General features: G+C 42.2%; 2 protein-coding genes across 2 annotated transcripts in view; one reads left to right on the plus strand and one right to left on the minus strand.

Moving 5' to 3' along the window:
* Nucleotides 1-20,101, minus strand: part of LOC145537849 (heat shock transcription factor, Y-linked-like) — a 116,743-nt gene that overhangs the window by 64,413 nt on the left and 32,229 nt on the right. The window lies entirely within an intron of this gene.
* LOC145537591 (heat shock transcription factor, Y-linked-like) lies at nucleotides 17,217-19,100 on the plus strand. The gene is made up of 2 exons (XM_081568286.1): nucleotides 17,217-17,863; nucleotides 18,295-19,100. The coding sequence occupies exons 1-2, from the start codon at nucleotides 17,351-17,353 to the stop codon at nucleotides 19,024-19,026; spliced, it is 1,245 nt and encodes a 414-aa protein (XP_081424412.1). The 5' UTR covers nucleotides 17,217-17,350; the 3' UTR covers nucleotides 19,027-19,100.

Below are 20,101 nucleotides of genomic sequence, written 5' to 3' on the forward strand. Positions count from 1 at the left end.
GCGACCCCGCCATCGGCCCGAACTGCCCGCAGGGGCCACCCAAAGTTAGGCATGGAAATAGGACTGCAAGGATTCCAGAAGTATCTTCTTGGGCTGCGCGCCTGCTTTGCGGGAGTGCTTCCCTGATATTGCAGCACCTTCGAGGATCTGTTCAGGCCCCAAAGTTAAGGATTAAGTGACCTGCTGTGGTGCCTCAAGAGCCATCAGCAGCCACGACCCCGGAAGCACTTCTTGCCACACTCAGCCCGACTATAAAACATAACTGCTCTAATGTTTAATACCACCGTCGCCGTGATAGTTTAAATTGTTTGACAAAATGGTGTGTGTGTGTGTGTGGGGGTAATCCATAAATTCAAGATAGCAAAATATGTAGCAGTTCATTCAAGGATGACGGATAAGCCAGCTGCAACCAAATAGTGATTTTAAAACGTAACCATCAAGTGTTTGGGCAACAATGTGTATTGGGGGAACTCGGACTACAGGGTGGGGGTGTCTCTTTGCCCTTATACCCTCTTCACCGCCCGACGGGTATCAGGACCGCAGAAGCCCAGCCCCCCTCTCTCTCATAGCCCATGGGTTCCTATACACCACATGGTGTGGCTGAATAAGGAGCTGCTCACACAAGTCTGGCTTCTACATTTATTCAACACCTGCTCTGTCCCAGGCACCCAGCTAAGCCCTTGACTTGCGTTAACTCCTTCATCGTGATCACACAGTTGCTGTCTGGAGAGGTCAGATAGCACATGGTTCAGATGTGGCCTGGGGTCAAGTCCCAGCTATTCCTTTTCCTGTTTGTGGGAACTTCACTCCCTGCACTTCAGCGTTCTCACCTGTAAAATGGGGTTGAGGTGAAAACCCACCTCACAGAAATGTTGCCAGCATTGAGCGCATTAAGACATGAACAACACTTTGTTTGAAAGCTTCCCTTTCAGTCCCTCTGCATAAGAAATGAATATTACATCAAGACCCAGTATGATATAGATACATGTGTGTGCATATTATGTGTGTAAGCTAAAATATGTTCCACAAGGCAATGCTAACCTATAATACCATGATATATCCACTTAGTTTCCATCCTGTCCTCTTTTCTATTTAAAAGATGCAAGTAACAATCTACTAAATTGACTCTATGACCCACTGTTTAGAAAATATTGGTTTAGTAAAGGGTTCGGCAGACCATGTGGTTCTCAGAAGTCCCATTTTACAGAATGGGAAACTGAGGTCCAGAAAGTGTTGTGGCTTGCCTCTGACCCCAGCTACTGGAAGGCAGCAGAGCCCAGACTGCAACCCAGCATCTCTGATGCCTGAATTAAGGCTCTTTCACACAAGATGCAAACTGACAGCTCACAGGCCAGATCTGACCCACAGAGACGTTGGCCTAATTTTCACAATAGGTTTGCAAGTTTTGCTACAACTATATAAAATGTATCATTGGAAGACATAACTCAAAATATGAATTTTCAACTTATCATTGAAAGTGGGCAATCTGGCAACACGTGGACCTATGTATGCATGTGACCAGCAGGAGCCACACCCAAACTGCCACTTCCAGCTGCTCTCCAGGTTCATTACTTTGCCACAGTCCCCACCGTGCATGGACAGAGGGTCCTGGCAAGTTTCAGTCCATGGCATCTCAAAGAGTCGGACACAACTTAGCAACTAAAAAACAACAATCACTATGCCATTTTGTGTCCCAGACACTGAGACAAACCATCAATTGCCATAGTCTGTGTTTTTTTCAGACGGGAGAAATATTTTTCAAGAAGGAAAGACAGGACTTTCCTGGTGGTCGAGTGGTTAAGAATCTGCCTGCCAGTATAGAGGACACAGGTTCGACCATTGATCTGGAAGATTTCACATGCTGTGGGACAACTAAGCCCATGAAAACTACTGAACTTGCATTCTAGAGCCCATACCCTGGAACAAGAGAAGCCACCACAAGGAGAGGCCCATGCACCGCAACTAGAGAAAGCTCTCTCTTGGCAACGAAGATCTGGCACAGTCCAAAATAAATATATTTTCCAAAAAAGGAAAAACAAAAGCTAAACCAAGGGACCTACATTTCAAAACAAAAAAAGTAGATGCACAAATCTTGTCTCACATATTTAAATACAAAGAAACCACATCAATATCAACTTAACCCCAAATCTGTTTCTAGTCCCTGACTTGTTGAGCGTTTACAAACCCCATCTCAACCAATACCCTTTATCTACCGCCACCTGTTTTGCCCACCATCATGTCCCCAGCACCTGAAACTGCTCAGCCAAGAAAAAGTGCCTAATTAGAATGAACGGCTTTTATACAAAAGCTTCTCCCAATATCAGCAGGCATACAGTAATGGTGAGGAGCAGGCATTCTTTGGTCCACAGGATGGCTCAGGTCCAGCTTCTGCCATAACTAGCTGTGTGACCTGAGGTAGTTTCCTCAGTCTCTTTGGGTCTGATGCGTCCTCAGCTGCAAAATGCATGGGATGAGGCGCTATGTACATAAGTGACCAGGAATGTGAATAACGCTGGGTAAATAAAGTTCGCTTCTCCTCCTTCATTTCATCAAGGTGAACCAAGGTGAGTACTGGTTCATATTAACGAGTCTGGTGACCAGTTAGCCTGGCCTTGGATTATCTGCAGGGCTGGGGAGGCAAAGATCTCCCACTACCACCATGGCCTGACAAGGAAGCCCTGGGCCAGATGGCAACGTCAAAGATTCGATCCCCAGGCATATCTCTGTGTGAGAAATGGCTTTTCAACATGCATTCCTCTTGCTGCTCACCCTCCTGAATTGAAGAGGCTGGAGCGATGAAAATTCCATTTCCCAGACTCCCTTGCAGCCAGGGATCTGAAGCCTTTAAGGGTCCACTCATCAGCTGTGTCCATGAGACAACTGCACTTATGCAAAGTTAAGAAAGGAAAAATTGCTGGGGAGAGGAGTAGGGCCTCGTGATCCTGTGGCAGTGGTCCCTTGGGGCCCAGTCCTGCAGTGTGTCTTCCTGAGCCTTCCTGTGAGTCTGTAAATACTCATAAGGTTATCATTCATGCCCTAGGAAATTTGAACAAAGTCACGGAGAAAGTGGAGGAGAGAGGAGCCTGAGATGCTGCAGTCCACTGGATTGCAAAGAATTGCAAAGACTTACTGACTGAACAACAATCAGTCACACCCAAGAAGGGAAGCTAGATCCAGCCCATGTGTTTGGGGTATGGTACTAGTGATGAAGAAGCCACGTGCAGGAGATGCAAAAGATGTGAGTTTATCTTCTCTCTGTGTGGAGAAGATTCCCTGGAGGAGGACATGGTAACCCATTGCAGTATTTTTGCCTGGAGAATTCTATGGACAGAGGAAGCCAGAGGTGGGCTACAGTGCACAGGGCCACACAGAGTCGGGCATGACTGAAGCGATTTAGGACACACATGTGCATGCACAAATTATTCTGAGAATTATTAATGAGCCTTCTATGTCAGCTGTGGGAGCAGGTTGAGAAGTGAGGTCTGAAAAGGAACTTCCGGAGCCACCAACCAGGCAAACGGAGAGGCCATAGAGTCTAGTCACCAAAGTGAGGCTGCTGAGGGCCAACAGTAGAGAAATGGAGAGGAAACCATTACCTCTGCAGCCAAGTGTCCAGTGACAGGGAGGGTGCTGATGCCCAGGAGTCAGGAGGGAGTTGTGGATGCATCCCAGACGACAGCAAGGACACGCCAGAGCCTGCAGGCATGTCTGCGCCTACTTGTCACCACATCAAAGCACAGCACCCTTGCAAGAGGAGAGACTGCTGCTCCCTTTCCACTTTCAAACCCTCTCTCAAGTTACTCTTTTGGTCAATTCTACCTCGGAACTTTTCCATACTGTCCATGGGGTTCTCAAGGCAAGAATACTGAAGTAGTTTGTCATTCCCTTCTCCAGTGGACCACGTCTTGTCAGAATCCCATGAACAGAAATAAAAACAGGACACTGAACAACGAGCTCCCCAGGTCAGTAGGTGTCCAAAATGCTACTAGAGATCAGTGGAGAAATATCTTCAGAAAGAATGAAGGGAAGATGCCAAAGCAAAAACAACACCCAGTGGGGGATGAGACTGGTGATGGAAGTAAAGTCCGGTGTTGTAAACAGCAATATTGCAAAGGAACCTGGAATGTTAGGTCCCTGAATCAAGGCAAATAGGAAGTGGTCAAACAGGAGACGGCAAGAGTGACCATCGACATTTCCGGAATCAGCAAAGTAAAATGGACCTGAATGGGTGAATTTAACTCAAGTGACCATTATATCTATTACTGTGGGTAGGAATCCCTTAGAAGAAATGGAGTAGCCTTGATGGTCAACAACAGAGCCTGAAATGCAGTACTAGGATGCAATCTCTGAAAGGGCAGAACGATCTCTGTTCGTTTCCAAGCCAAACTATTCAATATCATGATAATCCAAGTCTACGCCCCAACACGTAATGCTGAAGAAGCTGAAGTTGAACGGTTCTATGAAGATCTACCCGGCCTTCTAGAGTTAACAACCCCAGAAGATGTCTTTTTCATTATAGGGGCCTGGAATGCAAAAGTAGGAAGCCAGGAAGGACCTGGAGTAAAAGGCAACGTTGGCCTTATAGCACAGAATGAAGCAGGACAAAGGCTAAGCGAGTTTTGGCAAAAGATTGCAACAGTCTCAGCAGACACCCTCTTCCAGGAACACAAGAGAAGACTCTACACATGGGCATCACCAGAGGGTCAATACTGAAATCAGATTGATTATGTGCTTTGCAGCCAGAGAGGGAGAAGCTGTATAGGGTCAGCACAAACAAGACGTGGGGCTGACTGTGACTCTGATCATGAACTCCTTATTACCAATTTCAGACTTACCTTGAGGAAAGTAGGGAAAACCACTGGACCATTCAGATATGACCTAAATCAAGTCCCTGTGATTCGATTACACAGTGGAAGGGAGAAATAGATTCAAGTGGTTAGATCTCATAGAAAGAGTGCCTGAAGGACTATGGACAGAGGTTCATGACATTGTACACGAGGCAGGGATCACGGCCATCCCCAAGGAATAGAAACGCAAAAAGGCAAAATGGTTCTCTGAGGAGGCCTTACAAACAGCTATGAAAAGATGAGAAACGGAAGGCAAAGTAGGAAAGGACAGATATACTCATTTGAATGCAGAGATCCAAAGAAAAGTGAGGAGAGGTAAGAAAGCTTTCCTCAGCGATCAATGCAAAGAAATAGTGGAAAACAATAGAATGGGAAAGACGAGAGTTCTCGTTGAGAAAGTTCGAGTGACCAACTTTACACGCAGGAACTTTTCATGCAAAGAAGGGCACAATAAAGGGCAGAAATGGCATGGACCTAACAGAAGCAGAGGATATGAAGAAGAGGTGGCAAGAATACACAGCATAATACAGAAAGGATCTTCAGGACCCAGATAAACACGATGATCTGATCACTCCCCTAGACCCAGACATCCTGGAATGTGAAGTCAAGTGGGCCTTCGGAAGCATCACGACAAACAAAGCTAGTGGAGGTGATGGAATTCTAGTCGAATTATTTCCAATCCTAAAAGATGATGCTGTGAAAGTGCTGCACTCAGTAGGCCAGCAAATCTTTCCACGGGACTGAAAAAGATGAGTTTTCAATCCCAAAGGAGGGCTATAGCAAATAATGCTCAACTACTGCACAATTGCACTCATCTCACATGCTAACAACTTAATGTTCAAAATTCTCCAAGCCAGGCTTCAACAGATTGTGAGCCATGAACTTCCAGATGTTAAGCTGGATTTAGAAAAGGCAGAGGAACAAGAGATCAAATTTCAAACCTCCACTGGACCAACGAAAAGCAAGCGAGTTCCAGGAAAACATCTATTTCTGCTTTATTGACTATGCCAAAGCCTTTGTGTGCATCGCAACAAACGGTGGAAAATTCTTCAAGACATGAGAATACCAGACCACCTGATATGCCTCCTGAGAAATCTGTAGGCAGGTCAAGAAGCAGCAGTTACAGCTGGACATGGAAAAACAGACTGGCTCCATATCAAGAAGGAGTACATCAAGGCTATATATTGTCACCCTGCTTATTGATCTTATATGCAGAGTACCTCATGAGAAACGCTGTGCTGGAGGAAACACAAAGTGGAATCAAGATTGCCGGGAGAAATATCAATAACCTCAGATATGCCGATGACAGCACCCTTATGGCAGAGAGCATGAACAAAAGAGCCTATTGATGCAAGTGACAGAGGAGATTGAAAAACTTGGCTTAAAACTGAACATTCAGAAAACTAAGATTATGGTATCTGGTCCCATACCTTCTTGACAAATAGAAGAGGAAACAGTGACAAATAATATGTTGGTCTCCAAAATCAATACAGATGGTGATGGTAGCCACGAAATTAAGAGATGCTTGCTCCCTGGAATAAAAGGTATGAGCAAGCTAGACAGCTCATTAAAAAGCAGAGGCATTACTTTGTCAAAAAAAAAAAAAAAAAAAGGTCCCTCTAGTCAGTTCAGTTCAGGTCAGTTTAGTCGCTCAATCAAGTCCGACTGTTTGTGACCCCATGAATCACAGCATGCCAGGCCTCCCTGTCCATTGCCAACTCCTGGAGCTCACCCAAACCCACGTCCATCGAGTCGGTGATGCCATCCAATCATCTCATCCTCTGTCGTCCCCTTCTCCTCCTGCCCGCTATCGTTCTCAACATCAGGGTCTTTTCCAATGAGTACACTCTTCACACGAGGTGGCCAACGTATTGGAGTTTCAGCTTCAACCCCAGTCCTTCTAATGTACACCCAGAACTGATCTCCTTTAGGATGGACTGGTTGGATCTCCTTGCAGTCCAAGGGACTCTCAAGAGTCTTCTCCAACACCACAATTCAAAAGCATCAATTCTTCGGCGCTCAGCTTTCTTCACAGTCCAACTGTCACATCCATACATGACCACTGGAAAACCATAGCCTTGTCTAGACGGACCTTTTTTCGCAAAGTAATGACTCTGCCTTTTGATATTGTGGCTAGGTTGGTCATAACTTTCCCTCTAAGGAGTAAGCGTCTTTCAATTTCAGGGCGAGAGTCACCATCTTCAGTGATTCTGGAGCCCCCCAAAATAAAGTCTGACACAGTTTCCACTGTTTCCCCATCTATTTTCCACGAGGTGATGGGACCAGATGCCATGACCTTAGTTTTCTGAATGCTGAACTTTAAGCCAACTTTTTCACTCTCCTCTTTCACTTTCATCAAGAGGTGTTTTAATTCCTCTTCACTTTCTGCCATATGGGTAGTGTTATCTGCATCCCTGAGGTTATTGATATTTCTCCCAGCAATCATGACTGCAACTTGTGCGTCTTCCAGCCCAGGGTTTCTCATGATGTACTCTGTATATAAGTTAAATAAGCAGGGGGACAATATACAGCCTCGACGTACTTCTTTTCGTATTTGGAACCAGTCTGTTGTTCCATGTCCAGTTCTACCTGTTGTTCCTGAGCTGCATAGAGATTTCTCAAGAGAAAGGTCAAGTGGTCTGGTAATCCAATCTCTTTCAGAATTTTCCACAGTTTATTGTGATCCACACAGTCAAAGGGTTTGGCATAGTCAATAAAGCAGAAATAGATGTTGTTCTGGAATTTTCTTGCTTTTTTGATGATTCAGCGGACGTTGGCAATTCCATCTCATTCAGGTTTGTCCTCAATCAAATCCTTTATGATTATACAACGTAAATGAGAAATAGATTAAAGAGACTAGATCTGATAGACAGAGTGCCTGATGATCTATGGACGGAAGTTCGTGACTGAAGACCATTCCTATGGAAATGCAATGCAAAAAAATGAAAATGGCTGTCTGAGGAGGCCTTACAAATAACTATGAAAAGAAGAGAAGTGAAAAACAAAGGACAGAATGAAAGTAATTCCCATTTGAATTAGAGCTCGAAAGAATAGCAAGGAGAGATAAGAAAGCCTTCCTCAGCGATCAATGCAAAGAAATAGAGGAAAACAACAGAATGGGAAAGATTAGAGATCTCTTCAAGAAAACTAGAGTTACCAGGGGAACACTTCATGCACAGATGGGCTCGATAACGGACAGAAATGATAGGGACCTAGCAGAAGCAGAAGCTATTAATAAGAGGTCGCAAGAATACACAGAACTGTATATATCTATATCTATATATCTATATCTTCAAGACGCAGATAAGCACAGTGGTACGATCACTCACCTAGAGCCAGACATCCTGGAATATGAAGTCAAGTGGGCCTTAGAGAGCATCACTAGGAACGAAGCTAGTGGAGGTGCTGGAATTCCAGTTGAGCTATTTTGAAATCCTGAAGGATGATGCTGTGAACGTGCTACACTCAATACGCCAAAAATTTTGGAGAACTCCGCAGAGGCCACAGGACTGGAAAAGGTCAGTTTTCATTCCAATCCCAAAGAAAGGCAGTGCCAAAGAATGCTCAAACTACCGCACAATTGCACTCATCTCCCACGCTAGTAAATCAAGGCTCAAAATTCTCCAAGCCATGCTCCAGCAATATGTGAACTGTGAACTTCCGGATGGTGAAGCTGGTTTTAGAATAGGCAGAGGAACCGTCCAGTCGAAGCTATGGTTTTTCCAGTAGTCATGTATGGATGTCAGAGCTGGAGTAGAAAGAAAGTTGAGCACCAAAGAATTGATGCTTTGAAACTGTGATGTTGGTGAAGACCCTCGAGAGTCCTTTGGACTGCAAGGAGATCCAACCAGTCCACCCTAAAGGACATCAGTCCTGCATGTTCATTGGAAGGACTGATGCTGAAGCTGGAACTCCAATAATTTGGCCACCTGATGCGAAGGACTGACTGATTAGAAAGACCACCCTTATGGCAGAAAGTGAAGAAGAACAAAAGAGCCTCTTGATGAAAGTGAAAGAGGAGAGTGAAAAAGTTGGCTTAAAGCTGAACGTTCAGAAAACTAAGATCATGGCATGTGGTCCCATCACTTCATGGGAAATAGATGGGGAAACAGTGCAAAGAGTGTCAGACTTTATTTTTTGGGGCTCCAGAATCACTGCTGATGGTGACTGCAGCCATGAAATTAAAAGATGCTTACTGCTTGGAAGGAAGGTTATGGCCAACCTAGATAGCATGTTTAAAAGCAGGGACATTACTTTGCCAACAAAAGTCCGTCTAGTCAAGGCTATGGTTTTTCCAGTGGTCATGTATGGATGTTAGATTCGGAGGTGAAAACGCTGAGTGCCGCAGAATTGATGCTTTTGAGCTGTGGTGTTGGAGAAGACTCTTGAGTGTTCCTTGGACTGCAAGGAGATCCAGTCAATCCATTCTAAAGGAGATCAATCCTGGGTGTTCATTGGAAGGTCTGATGATCCGGCTGAAACTGCAGTACTTTGGCCATCTCATGCGAAAAGTTGACTCATTGGAAAAGACCCTAATGCTGGGTAGGATTGAGGGCAGGAGGAGAAGGGGATGACAGAGGATGAGACGGTTGGATGGCATCACTGACTCAATGGATATGGGTTTGGGTAAACTCTGAGAGTTGGTGATGGACAGAGAGGCCTGGTGTGCTGCAATTCATGGGGTCGCAAAGACTTGGACACGATTGAAAGACTGAACTGAACTTAACTGATGCTGGGCAAGATCAAATGTGGGAGGAGAAGGGGACAACAAAGGACAGGTTGGTTGGATGGCATCACCAACTCAATGGACATGAGTTTGAGTAAACTCTGGGGCATTGGTGATGGACTAGGAGGCCTGACTTGCAGCAGTCCATGGGCTCGCAAAGACTCGGACATGACTGAAAGACTGAACTGAACTTAACTGATGCTGGGTAGGACCAAAGGTGGGAGGAGAAGGGGACAACAAAGGACAGGTTGGTTGGATGGCATCACCAACACAATGGACATGAGTTTGAGTAAACTCTGGGGTGTTGGTGATGGACAAGGAGGCCTGACTTGCAGCAGTCCATGGGCTCGCAAAGGATCGGACACAACTAAGCCACTGAACAGACTGACTGAATTCAAAATCAAAGAAAGGGATTCTGGGAAATGTAGCTCCAGACTAGGCAAATTAACACAGCGGAGCACAGAGCACTTGACTTACTAAACCCTTCTGCTTTACTTAGTAGGGTGAGCTGAGCTTTGAAAAACCGACCTGACTGATAAAGAGACTTTGGACAAGCCTGCAGTGAGGAGACTTTTAGTCACTGCTTTAATTTTCCATCATACGAATCTGCACTAGAAACAGTCTGGATGTCATTTTCCCCACCTGCCTTGCAGTCAGAACGTAACCATGGGACCTAGGCTCAATCAATTAGACGCACCCAGATGGTACCCAGGCTCAGCCAATCAAATACATCCAGATGGCACTTAAGACCAATTAGGTACAGCCACATGAAATGTAGGCTTAGCCAATGGATACACTTACAGGTGAAAGCAGTGCAACTGGGTTCTGATGCATAGAATTCAATCTAGACGAGGTGGAAGGGACATAAGCCATGTCACTAGTGACAGCCACTGTGTCTGGAGCCAGTGGTAGTGACAGTTCAGTTCAGTCACTCAGTCCAGTCCGACTCTCTGCGACCCCATGAACTGCAGCATGCCAGGCCTCCCTGTCCATCACCAACACCTGAAGTTCACCCAAACCCATGTCCATTGAGTTGGTGATGCCATCACACCATCTCATCCTCTGTCATCCCCTTCTTCTCCTGCCCTCAATCTTTCCCAGCATCAGGGTCTTCTCCAATGAGTGACAGAAGATCCTGCACTCAAACTCTATATTGTTCATGGCTGTCTCTCCAGCCATCCCTCTCAGAAATCTGAGTCACTTAATATCCTTTAATAAGTTTCTTTCCTGCTCAAAGTTACCTCTAATGAATTCTATTCTTTCCAGTAGAAAGCTGACACCCCTCTAACTTCATTTAACCATCTAGCCTCTTTCCAAAACTAGATAAAATAAGGAACAATGTCCACCCCCATGGGCAGTGGAGTCAGGGAGATGCATTTTGTCAAATTACTATGGTGCCACAGACTCTGGGCCAGTGTCACCTGTGAGGGGGTCACCGACCTGGGTTGTGAGTCGGGTAGACCCATCTGAATCCTGGCTGTGGTGCTGACTGGCCTGTTGTGTGACATTGCGCATATCACTTTCCTCATCTCGAGAACTGACTGTGCTTAGTGTTGCCTCCTGGGGATATCATAGAGACCAAAAGATTCATCTACGGAGCAATCTCTCAACCACACAGCTCAGCATGTTGGACACACCCACACCAGTGATGATAAAAGGAATAAGAGTGACCTTTCTTTTGCTGGATTAAAGAAAATAAATAATAATAGAGGTGGTGTCCTCATGTAGTCCAAGATGAAGATTGTCTGTGAATGCTGCAGTTTAGAAAAGTTACATGTTTTTGGTTTTATATTTTTTAGTTTTCTATTTTTTTATTATATTTATTTTAATTGGAGGCTAATTATGGTACAATATCGTAGTGGTTTTGCCATGCATTGACATGAGTCAGCCACGGGTGTACATGGGTTTCCCATCCTGAACCCCCTCACCCCAATTCCATCCCTCTGGGTCATCCCAGTGCACCAGCTCTGAGCACCCTGTCTCATGCATTGCACCTGCACTGGAGGTCTGTTTCACATATGAAAATATACATGTTTCCATGTTATTCTCTGAATCCATCTCAGACTTGCCTTCTCTCACAGAGTCCAGAAGACTCTTCTATACATCTGTGTCACTTTTCCTGTCTTTCACATAGGGTTATCATCACTATCTTTCTGAATTCCATGTGTGTGTGTGTGTGTGTGTGTGTGTGTGTGTGTGTGTGTGTGTGTTTGTGTTATTGGTGTTTTTCCTTCTGGCTTACATCGCTCTGTTTAATAGGGTCCAGTTTCATCCACCTCGTTAAAACTGGTTCAAATGCATTCTTTTGAATGGCTTAGTAATATTCCATTGTGTATATGTACCACAGCTTTATTAGCCATTCGTCTGCTGTTGTACATCTGGGTTGCTTCCGTGTCCTGGCTATTATAAACAGTGCTAGGGTGAACATTGGGATACACGTGTCTCTTTCAATTCTGGATTCCTCAGGGTGTATGCCCAGCAGTAGGACTGCTGAGTCATATGGCAGTTTCATTTCCAGGTTTTTAAGGAATCTCCACACTGTTCTCTATAGTAGTTCTAATAGTTCGCATTTCCATCAACGGTGTAAGAGGGTTCCCTTTTCTCCACACCCTCTCCAGGATTTATTGTTTGTAGACGTTTGGATAGCAGCCATTCTGACTGGTGTGAGATGGTACCTCATTATGGTTTTGCTTTGCATTTCTCTGATAACGAGTGATGTTAAACATCTTTTGAAGAGTTTATTAGCCATCTGTATGTCTTCTTTGGAGAAATGACTGTTTAGTTCTTTGGCCCCTTTTTTGATTGGCTCGCGTATTTTTCTGGAATTGAGCTGCAGGCGTTGCTTGTATAGTTTTGAGATTAATTCATTGCCAATTGCTTCATTTGCTATAATTTTGGCCCATTCTGAAGGCAGTCTTCTTCCCTTGCTTATAGTTTCCTTCACTGTGCAAAAGCTTTTCAGTTTATTTAGCTCCCATTGGCGTATGTTTGCTTTAATTTCCATTACTCTGGGAGGTGGGTCATAGAGGATCCTGCTGTGATTTCTGTCAGAAAGTGTTTTGCCTGTGTTTTCCTCTAGCAGTTTTCTACTTTGTGGTCTTACATTTAGATCTTTAATCCATTTTGAATTTATTTTTGTGTACGGTGCTAGAAAGTGTTCTAGTTTCCCTCTTGTACAAGTGCTTGACCAGTTTTCCCAGCACAACTTGTTAAAGAGATTGTCTTGTCTTCATTGTATATTCTTGCCTCCTCTATCAAAGATAAAGTGTCCATAGGTACGTGGCTTGGACCTCTGGGCTTGCAATTTTGATCCATTTATCTATATTTCTGTCTTTGTGCTAGAACCACGCTGTCTTGATGACTGTAGCTTTGTAGTATAGCCTGAAATCAGGCAGGGTGATTTCTCCAGGTCCATTCTTCTTTCTCAAGATTGCTTTGGCTATTCGAGGTTTTTTGTAATTCCATACAAATTGTGAAATTATTTCTTCTATTTCCCTGAAAAATACCGTTGGTGGCTTGATAGGGATTGCATTGAATCTATAGATTGCTTTGGGTAGTATACTCATTTTCACTATATTGATTCTTTCACTCCATGAACATGGTATATTCCTCCATCTATTTGTGTCCTGTTTGACTTCTTTCACCAGTGTTTTATAGTTTTCTATATGTATATATAGGTCTTTTGTTTCTTTAGGTAGATATATTCCTCAGTATTTTATTGTTTTCATTGGAGTGGTGAATGGAATGGTTTCTTTAAGTTTTCTTTCAGTTTTCTCCTTGTTAGTGTATAGGAATGCAAGGGATTTCTGCGTGTTCATTTTGTTTCCTGCAACTTTACTATATTCATTGATTAGCTCTAGTAATTTTCTGGTGGAGTGTTTAGGATTTTCTCTGAAGAAGATCATGGCATCTGCAAACAGTGAGTGTTTTACTTCCACTTTTCCAATCCGGGTTCCTTTTATTTCTTTTTCTGCTCTGATCGCTGTGGCCAAAACTCCCAAAACTATGTTGAATAGGAGTGGTGAGAGTGGGCACCATTGTACTGATCCTTACTTTAGGGGCATTGCTTTCAATTTTTCACCATTGAGGATAATGTTTGCTGTGGGTTTGTCGTATATATCTTTTATTATCTTGAGATTTGTTCCTTCTATGCCTGCTTTCTGGAGGGTTTTGGTGATAAGTGGATGTTGAATTTTGTCCAAGGGTTTCTCTGCATCTATTGAGATAATCACATGATTTTTATTTTTCAATTTGTTAATGTGGTGTATTATGTTGATTAGTTTGTGGATATTGAAGAATCCTTGCATCCCTGGGATAAATCCCACTTGGTCATGATGTATGATCGTTTTAATATGTTGTTGGATTGTGCTTGCTAGAATTTTGTAAAGGATTTTTGCATCTATGTTCATCAGTGATATTGCCCCGTGCTTATATTTATTTATTTATGTATTTATTTATTTATGTATTTATTTATTTATTTTCGTGGCATCTTTGTCTGGTTTTGGTATTAGGGTGATGGTGGCCTCATAGAATGCGTTTGGAAGTTTCCCCTCCTCTGCAATTTCCTGGAAGCATTTGAGTATGATAGGTATTAGCTCTTCTCTCAATTTTTGGTAGAATCCAGCTGTGAAGCCGTCTGGTCCTGGGCTTCTGTTTGCTGGAAGATTACTGATTACCCTTTCAATTTCCGTGCTTGTGATGGGTTTGTTAGGATTTTGTTTTTCTTCCTGGTTCAGTTTTCAGAAGTTGTACTTTTCTAAGAATTTGCCCACTTCTTCCAAGTTGTCCATTTTATTGGCATATAGGGGTTGATAGTAGTCTCTTATGATCCTTTGTATTTCTGTGTTGTCTGTTGTGAACTCTCCATTTTCATTTCTACTTTTGTTGATTTGGTTCTTCTCCCTTTGTTTCTTGATGAGTCCGGCTAATGGTTTGTCAATTTTATATATCTTCTCAAAGAACCAGCTTTTAGCTTTGTTGATTTTTGCTCCGGTCTCATTTGTTGCTTTTACATTTATTTCTGCTCTATTATATGATTTCTTTCCTTCTACTAAGCCTGGGGTTCTTGAATTCTTCCTTCTCTAGTTGCTTTAGGTGTAGAGTTAGGTTATTTGTTTGACTTGGTTCTTCTTTCTTGAGGTAAGCCGCTTTTGCTATGAATCTTCGCCTTTGCACTCATTCTACAGCGTCCCATAGGTTTTGGGTTGTTGCGTTTTCATTTTCATTTGTTTCTATGCATATTTTGATATCTTTTTGGATTTCCTCTGCGATTTGTTGCTTATTTAGCAGCGTGGTATTCAGCCTTCATATGTTTGAATTTTAAAAAGTGTTTCTCTTGCAGTTGACATCTAGTCTCAGTGTACTGTGGTCAGAAAATATGCTTGGAATGATTTGAAGGTTATTTGAATCTACCAAGGCCGGACTTATGGCTGAGGATGTGATCAGTCCTGGAGAAGTTTCCATATGTACTTGAGAAAAAGGTGAAACACATTGTTTGGTCAGAAATTATGCTTGGAATGATTTCAAGGTTTTTTGAATCTACCAAAGCTGGACTTATGGCCGAGGATGTGATCTGTCCTGGAGAAGTTTCCATACGTACTTGAGTAAAAGGTGAAACCCATTGTTTTGTGGTGAAATGTCGTATCGATATCAATTATGTCTAATGGTCCATAGTATCATTTAAAGTTTGTATTTCCTTGTTAATTTTCTGTTTACTTGATCTATCCATAGGTGTGAGTGGGGTAGTAAAGTCTTCCACTATGACTGTGTTATCGTTAATTTCCCTTTCATGCTTGTTAGCCTTTGCCTTACATATTGTGGTTCTCCTATGTTGGGTGCGTATGTGTTTATAATCGTTATATCTTCTTCTCGGATTGATGTTTTGATCATTATGTAGTGAACCTCTTTGTGTCTTTTCACAGGCTTTATTTTAAAGTCTATTTTGTCTGATATGTGTATTGCTACTCCTGCTTTCTTCTGGTCTCGACTTGCTTGGAATACCTTTTTTCCAGCCCTTCACTTTCAGTCTCTATGTGCCCCTTGTTTGGAGGTGGGTCTGTTGTAGACAACATAAACAGTGGTCTTGTTTGTGTATCCTTTCAGCTAGTCTTTGCCTTTTGGTTGGGGCACTCGACCCATTTACATTTAAGGTAACTGTTGATAAGTATGATCCTGTTGCCATTTGATTTGCTGTTTTGAGTTTGATTTTATACAACCTTTCTGTGTTTCCTGCCTAGAGAAGATCCTTTAGCATTTGTTGAAGAGTGAAAAGAAGAGTTGGGAATAGATGTCTCTACAGTATCTTCATTAGTCCGAGGTAATAAGAAGAAGCATGTTAAAGCAAGGGGTAATGTGGATGATCAAAACTCTGACTTTCATCCTGAAACTTGAGGACAGAGTGTATTTTCAGCCTGCACAAGTTTAAATGTGCCATTCATACGAAAGCCTTCTACCATCCAGATAGCTGCTGAAACAAGTGCCCCAACTTGAAATGATTTCTCTTCTCCATCGTAAATATCAGTTAGACCACAGGAGCATACTGTGATACATCAATCTGCAGCTGCTTTAGGTGTTGTTGTTGTTGTTTTAATTGAAGAGAAATTGCTTTACAGAATTTTGCTGTATTCTGTCAGAATTCAAAATAAATCAATCATAGAGGCACATATATCCCTTCCCTCTGGGAGTACCCTCCCATCTCCCTCCCCATCCCACAATCTAGCTTGAGCATTTGTCATGGGATTTCACATAGCAGCTGCACTAAATCAAATGGCTCTAGTGAAAATTTTGCAGCTATGTCTACTTCTGTTTCTCCGTACCACAACTTATGTCCATTACAGAACAGTTAGTTTGGACCGAGGGTGGAGCCTTCTACCTTTCCAGGTTGGTATGGTAACATGTCAGCCCATGACCGTCCTTTTCCTAAACTACAACAGTCAGGCAATTTAGTTTTCCCAGTGCCAAAGATCCCTGATACATCTGCTGCTTCTCTTTCAAGATCCACTCATCAACCATCTTCATTATTTGAAAACTGTCCTAATACAACTGATGTACCAAATAGGTGTTGGATTATGGAGGATACCAAAGTGTAAAATTAATGTTGGGAGATGTCAACAAATTCCTACAATTCTCTTATTTGAAGAAAAAAGTTACATATTCATCTTCATAGGGCCAATTTCTATTTTGGAATAATTAAGAGTAAAATGAGTCTTTCTTTCCGTGCCTGACTATTTTACTCTGCATAATATAAACACTTCTGTGCAAGGTCATAAAATAAACACTACACTTGCTTTCACTGAAACCCACAGTCAGTTGATTGACTTCATTGCATAGAAGTGAGCAGACCCATGTTTGGTTTGGTAACAGTCCTGAATGTTAAGAATATGTGTATAGAAGGGTGATCAATCACTTTTATTTCAGGAACCAAGTAGACTTATTGATGTGATTTTTCTGTGTAAAAATTCTTTAGCAATGACATTTTGCAGGTTTCATGTTTTTGGTTACTGTTTATGCAAGCAGCCTTTATTTTAAGTTGATGTAGAAGTAAACACTGGTTGAACATTGCCCTTCAATTGCTAGAAGACCAGTGACTTTATGATGTCAGCGCTACTCTTCAATTGCTAGGAGACCAGTGACTTTGTGATGTCACAGCTTTTTGACTTTGAGAACCATGCTGATGGTCTTGAGAGTTTATCTCTGTACGCCAGCCAAGCAGCATTTGAAGTTGGAGTGTGTAAAGTCAGACAAATGAGAAAAGTATCTGAAGAAAGATCTCTCTGAGATGGCACACATTCCTTCAGAAATTCAAGATGTGCCTCGTAAAGATGTATCAAGTGGTTCCAAAACCTCCATTGGATCGTCTTCGTGTGATTACACACTTACTGGGGACTCAGTTTTGAGATCTATGATTGAAGAATATGCTTTCCAGGCTTTGTCTAAGGAAGCTGGGATAAAAAGGCCACACTACACATTTTCTGTCTCTGAAAGAAATGAGTTGAATGATTTTCTTTCCCTCACTTTTCCACAAAAACTCTGGGCTATAGTTGAAAGTGATCAGTTTGAATCTATTTGGTGGGATGAGAGTGGCACTTCTATAGTGATCAACGAAGAACTCTTCAAGAAAGAAGTCTTGGAAAGAAAGGCCCCTTTCAGAATATTTGAAACTGATAGTATGAAAAGTTTAGTTAGCCAGCTTAAACTTTATGGGTTTAGTAAAAAGCGACAAACTTTTCAAAGATCTGCTTCACTCCCTGACTTTCTGGAAGAAGAAAACAATGTCTCTGTTTTGAGCAAGGTAATCCAAAATTTCCACTTACTGTCAATATGTAAGATTAAATCATGTGACTTAGAAAGCATGTTCACATATGTAGCAAAAACCGAATTTAAAATTGAGATAGCAAACTGTTGAACACGTTTTATTTTTTGAAGTTGAGAACAGCTGGAGGTTAAAATATTTGATACTTAATACACTCTCCTAGCAACTTGAAATCAGATACATGTCCTCAAGCTACTTTAAGTGGTATTTACTGTATATATACAACATATTTTTTAGTTGAGGGGCATACTTATTTCTAACATGTAAGGTGTTAAAACTACTAATGGAGGTGTTGTCTTTGATTCTATTTAATTGGCATCATTAAAGGAATACACTTTTATAGTTTAACTTTGCTTGTCAGTTTTACCTTAGTTTATAAAAAACTAAATAATTGTATCCTTTGATTTTAGTTACAGATCTACCATAATCCAAATTTCAAAAGAGACTATCCCCAACTTTTAGGAAGAATGAAAAGAAGAGTTGGGATTAGCAATGTGTTTCCGAAATCTTCACTAGTTCCAGATTACGAGAAGAAGCATGTTAAAGCAAGGGTCAACACAGATGATCGTAACTCTGGTTTTCATGCTCAAACTAGTGGAGAGAGTCCATTTTCAGCTTCCACTGGTTTAAGTGTGCCTTTCCCACAAAAGACTTATACCAGCCAGATAGTCCCTAAAACAAGCGCCCTACTTCCGCGTGACTTTCCTTCCCCATCAATATCAGTTAGACAAAGAGAACAGAACGTGGTAGATCAACCTGCTGTTTTAAACCAGTTGAGCATTTTTAATTGGCACTTCCATAGCACCTACACTCAAGCAAATGGCCACGTTGAGGACTTTGCTACTACCGCTACATCTACTCCTCAGAACCACATCGTGTCTCCATTATGGAGCAGTTCTTTTGGACTGATGGTGGAGCCTTCTACATTTCCAGACAGGTATAGCGATATGTCAGCCCATGACAGTCCTCTTCCTAACCAGCAACAGAGAGGCAACTCAAGGTCCCCAGTGCCAACGATCGCTTATACACCCACCTCCTCTCTTTCAAGTCAATTCATCAACGATATTCCTTATGTGAAAACCATGCTAATTAAAACTGACCTATCAAATAAGTATCAGCTTATGGAACCTAATGAAGATTAAAATTTACGTTGGGAGATGTCAACAAATACCCACAATTCTTGTATTTGAACAATAAAGTTACACGTTCCTCTGCACAGTTTTGTTTTCTATTTTGAAACAATGAAGAGTAAATTAAGGCTTTATTTCAATGTCTGGCTATTTCTCTGCACTCTTTTATAAACTCTTCAGTTCAAGAAAACATCCGTTAGGCATCCTAGGTAAATGGCACCTAGCCTATTGTTTCTAAGCAAGAAAATGAGAACAAAGGGAAAAGAGGTAATGGATGTAAAGTGATTTGGGAAATCATCCCTGCTGAAATGAATGGGTGTCTAAATGAGGATGGTACGGGTGAAGGAACACATACAAATAAAATCAAAACAAGTGCACCTACACAGTACGAACCTTAGTGCGTTCACAGTTACATGATATTCTATTACGTATCGGTAGAGTCTTAAGATAGAGAAGGAAATGGTGCCCCGCTCCAGTATTCTTGCCTGGAGAATTCCGTGGAAAGGGGCTCCTGGTGGGCTGCTGTCCATAGGGTCGCACAGAGTTGCACACAACTGAAGTGACTTAGCAGCAGCAGAGTCTTAAGACATTAGACAGGAGATTGTCTTCATTCTAGAAATTCATTTCATACTTGAAAATATAAATATTGTAGCCTGTCCAAAATTAGGAGAACCGTTATACCATCACTGTGATACCAACGATTACAGGACATAATCAGTGACTGGACCATGGCCAGCACAAGATAGGTATTTTACAAGTGGTACTGTATAGGGTCATTTTAGCTCTGCTCTCCTTAAGGCGTACCTTTATTTCCTGCCACCATGATTCCACCCTATATTTCCTAATGCATATTTAGATTTTGCTTATCTGTTCCCTCAGAGACAAAATAAATTCCTCTGGTGATTGCAGCACCTCAGGATGGTTAACAAGTTCTTTGAAGACATGATATTTGTTTTCCGTAGTAGTTTCAGTACCATTCTCTTACACCGTGCTTCTGGAGCTACAATCACACACACTGCTTTCAGATGTGCTAAGCCCCTTCTCACAACTTTGCCTCAACTCTTTCTTGGGGTTGGAAGGAACCTCT

This window comes from Giraffa tippelskirchi, chromosome Y (assembly GCF_054371585.1).
Source record: "Giraffa tippelskirchi isolate mGirTip1 chromosome Y, T2T-mGirTip1v1.2.pri, whole genome shotgun sequence".
NCBI classification, from domain to species: Eukaryota; Metazoa; Chordata; class Mammalia; order Artiodactyla; family Giraffidae; genus Giraffa; species Giraffa tippelskirchi.

Bases quoted from the DNA above. Each gene is read 5' to 3' on its own strand.
- LOC145537591 (XM_081568286.1), top strand. From the start codon at position 17,351: ATGGCACACATTCCTTCAGAAATTCAAGATGTGCCTCGTAAAGATGTA. The intron at 17,864-18,294 runs GTAATCCAAAAT...CTTTGATTTTAG, and splicing joins ATGTCTCTGTTTTGAGCAAG to TTACAGATCTACCATAATCC.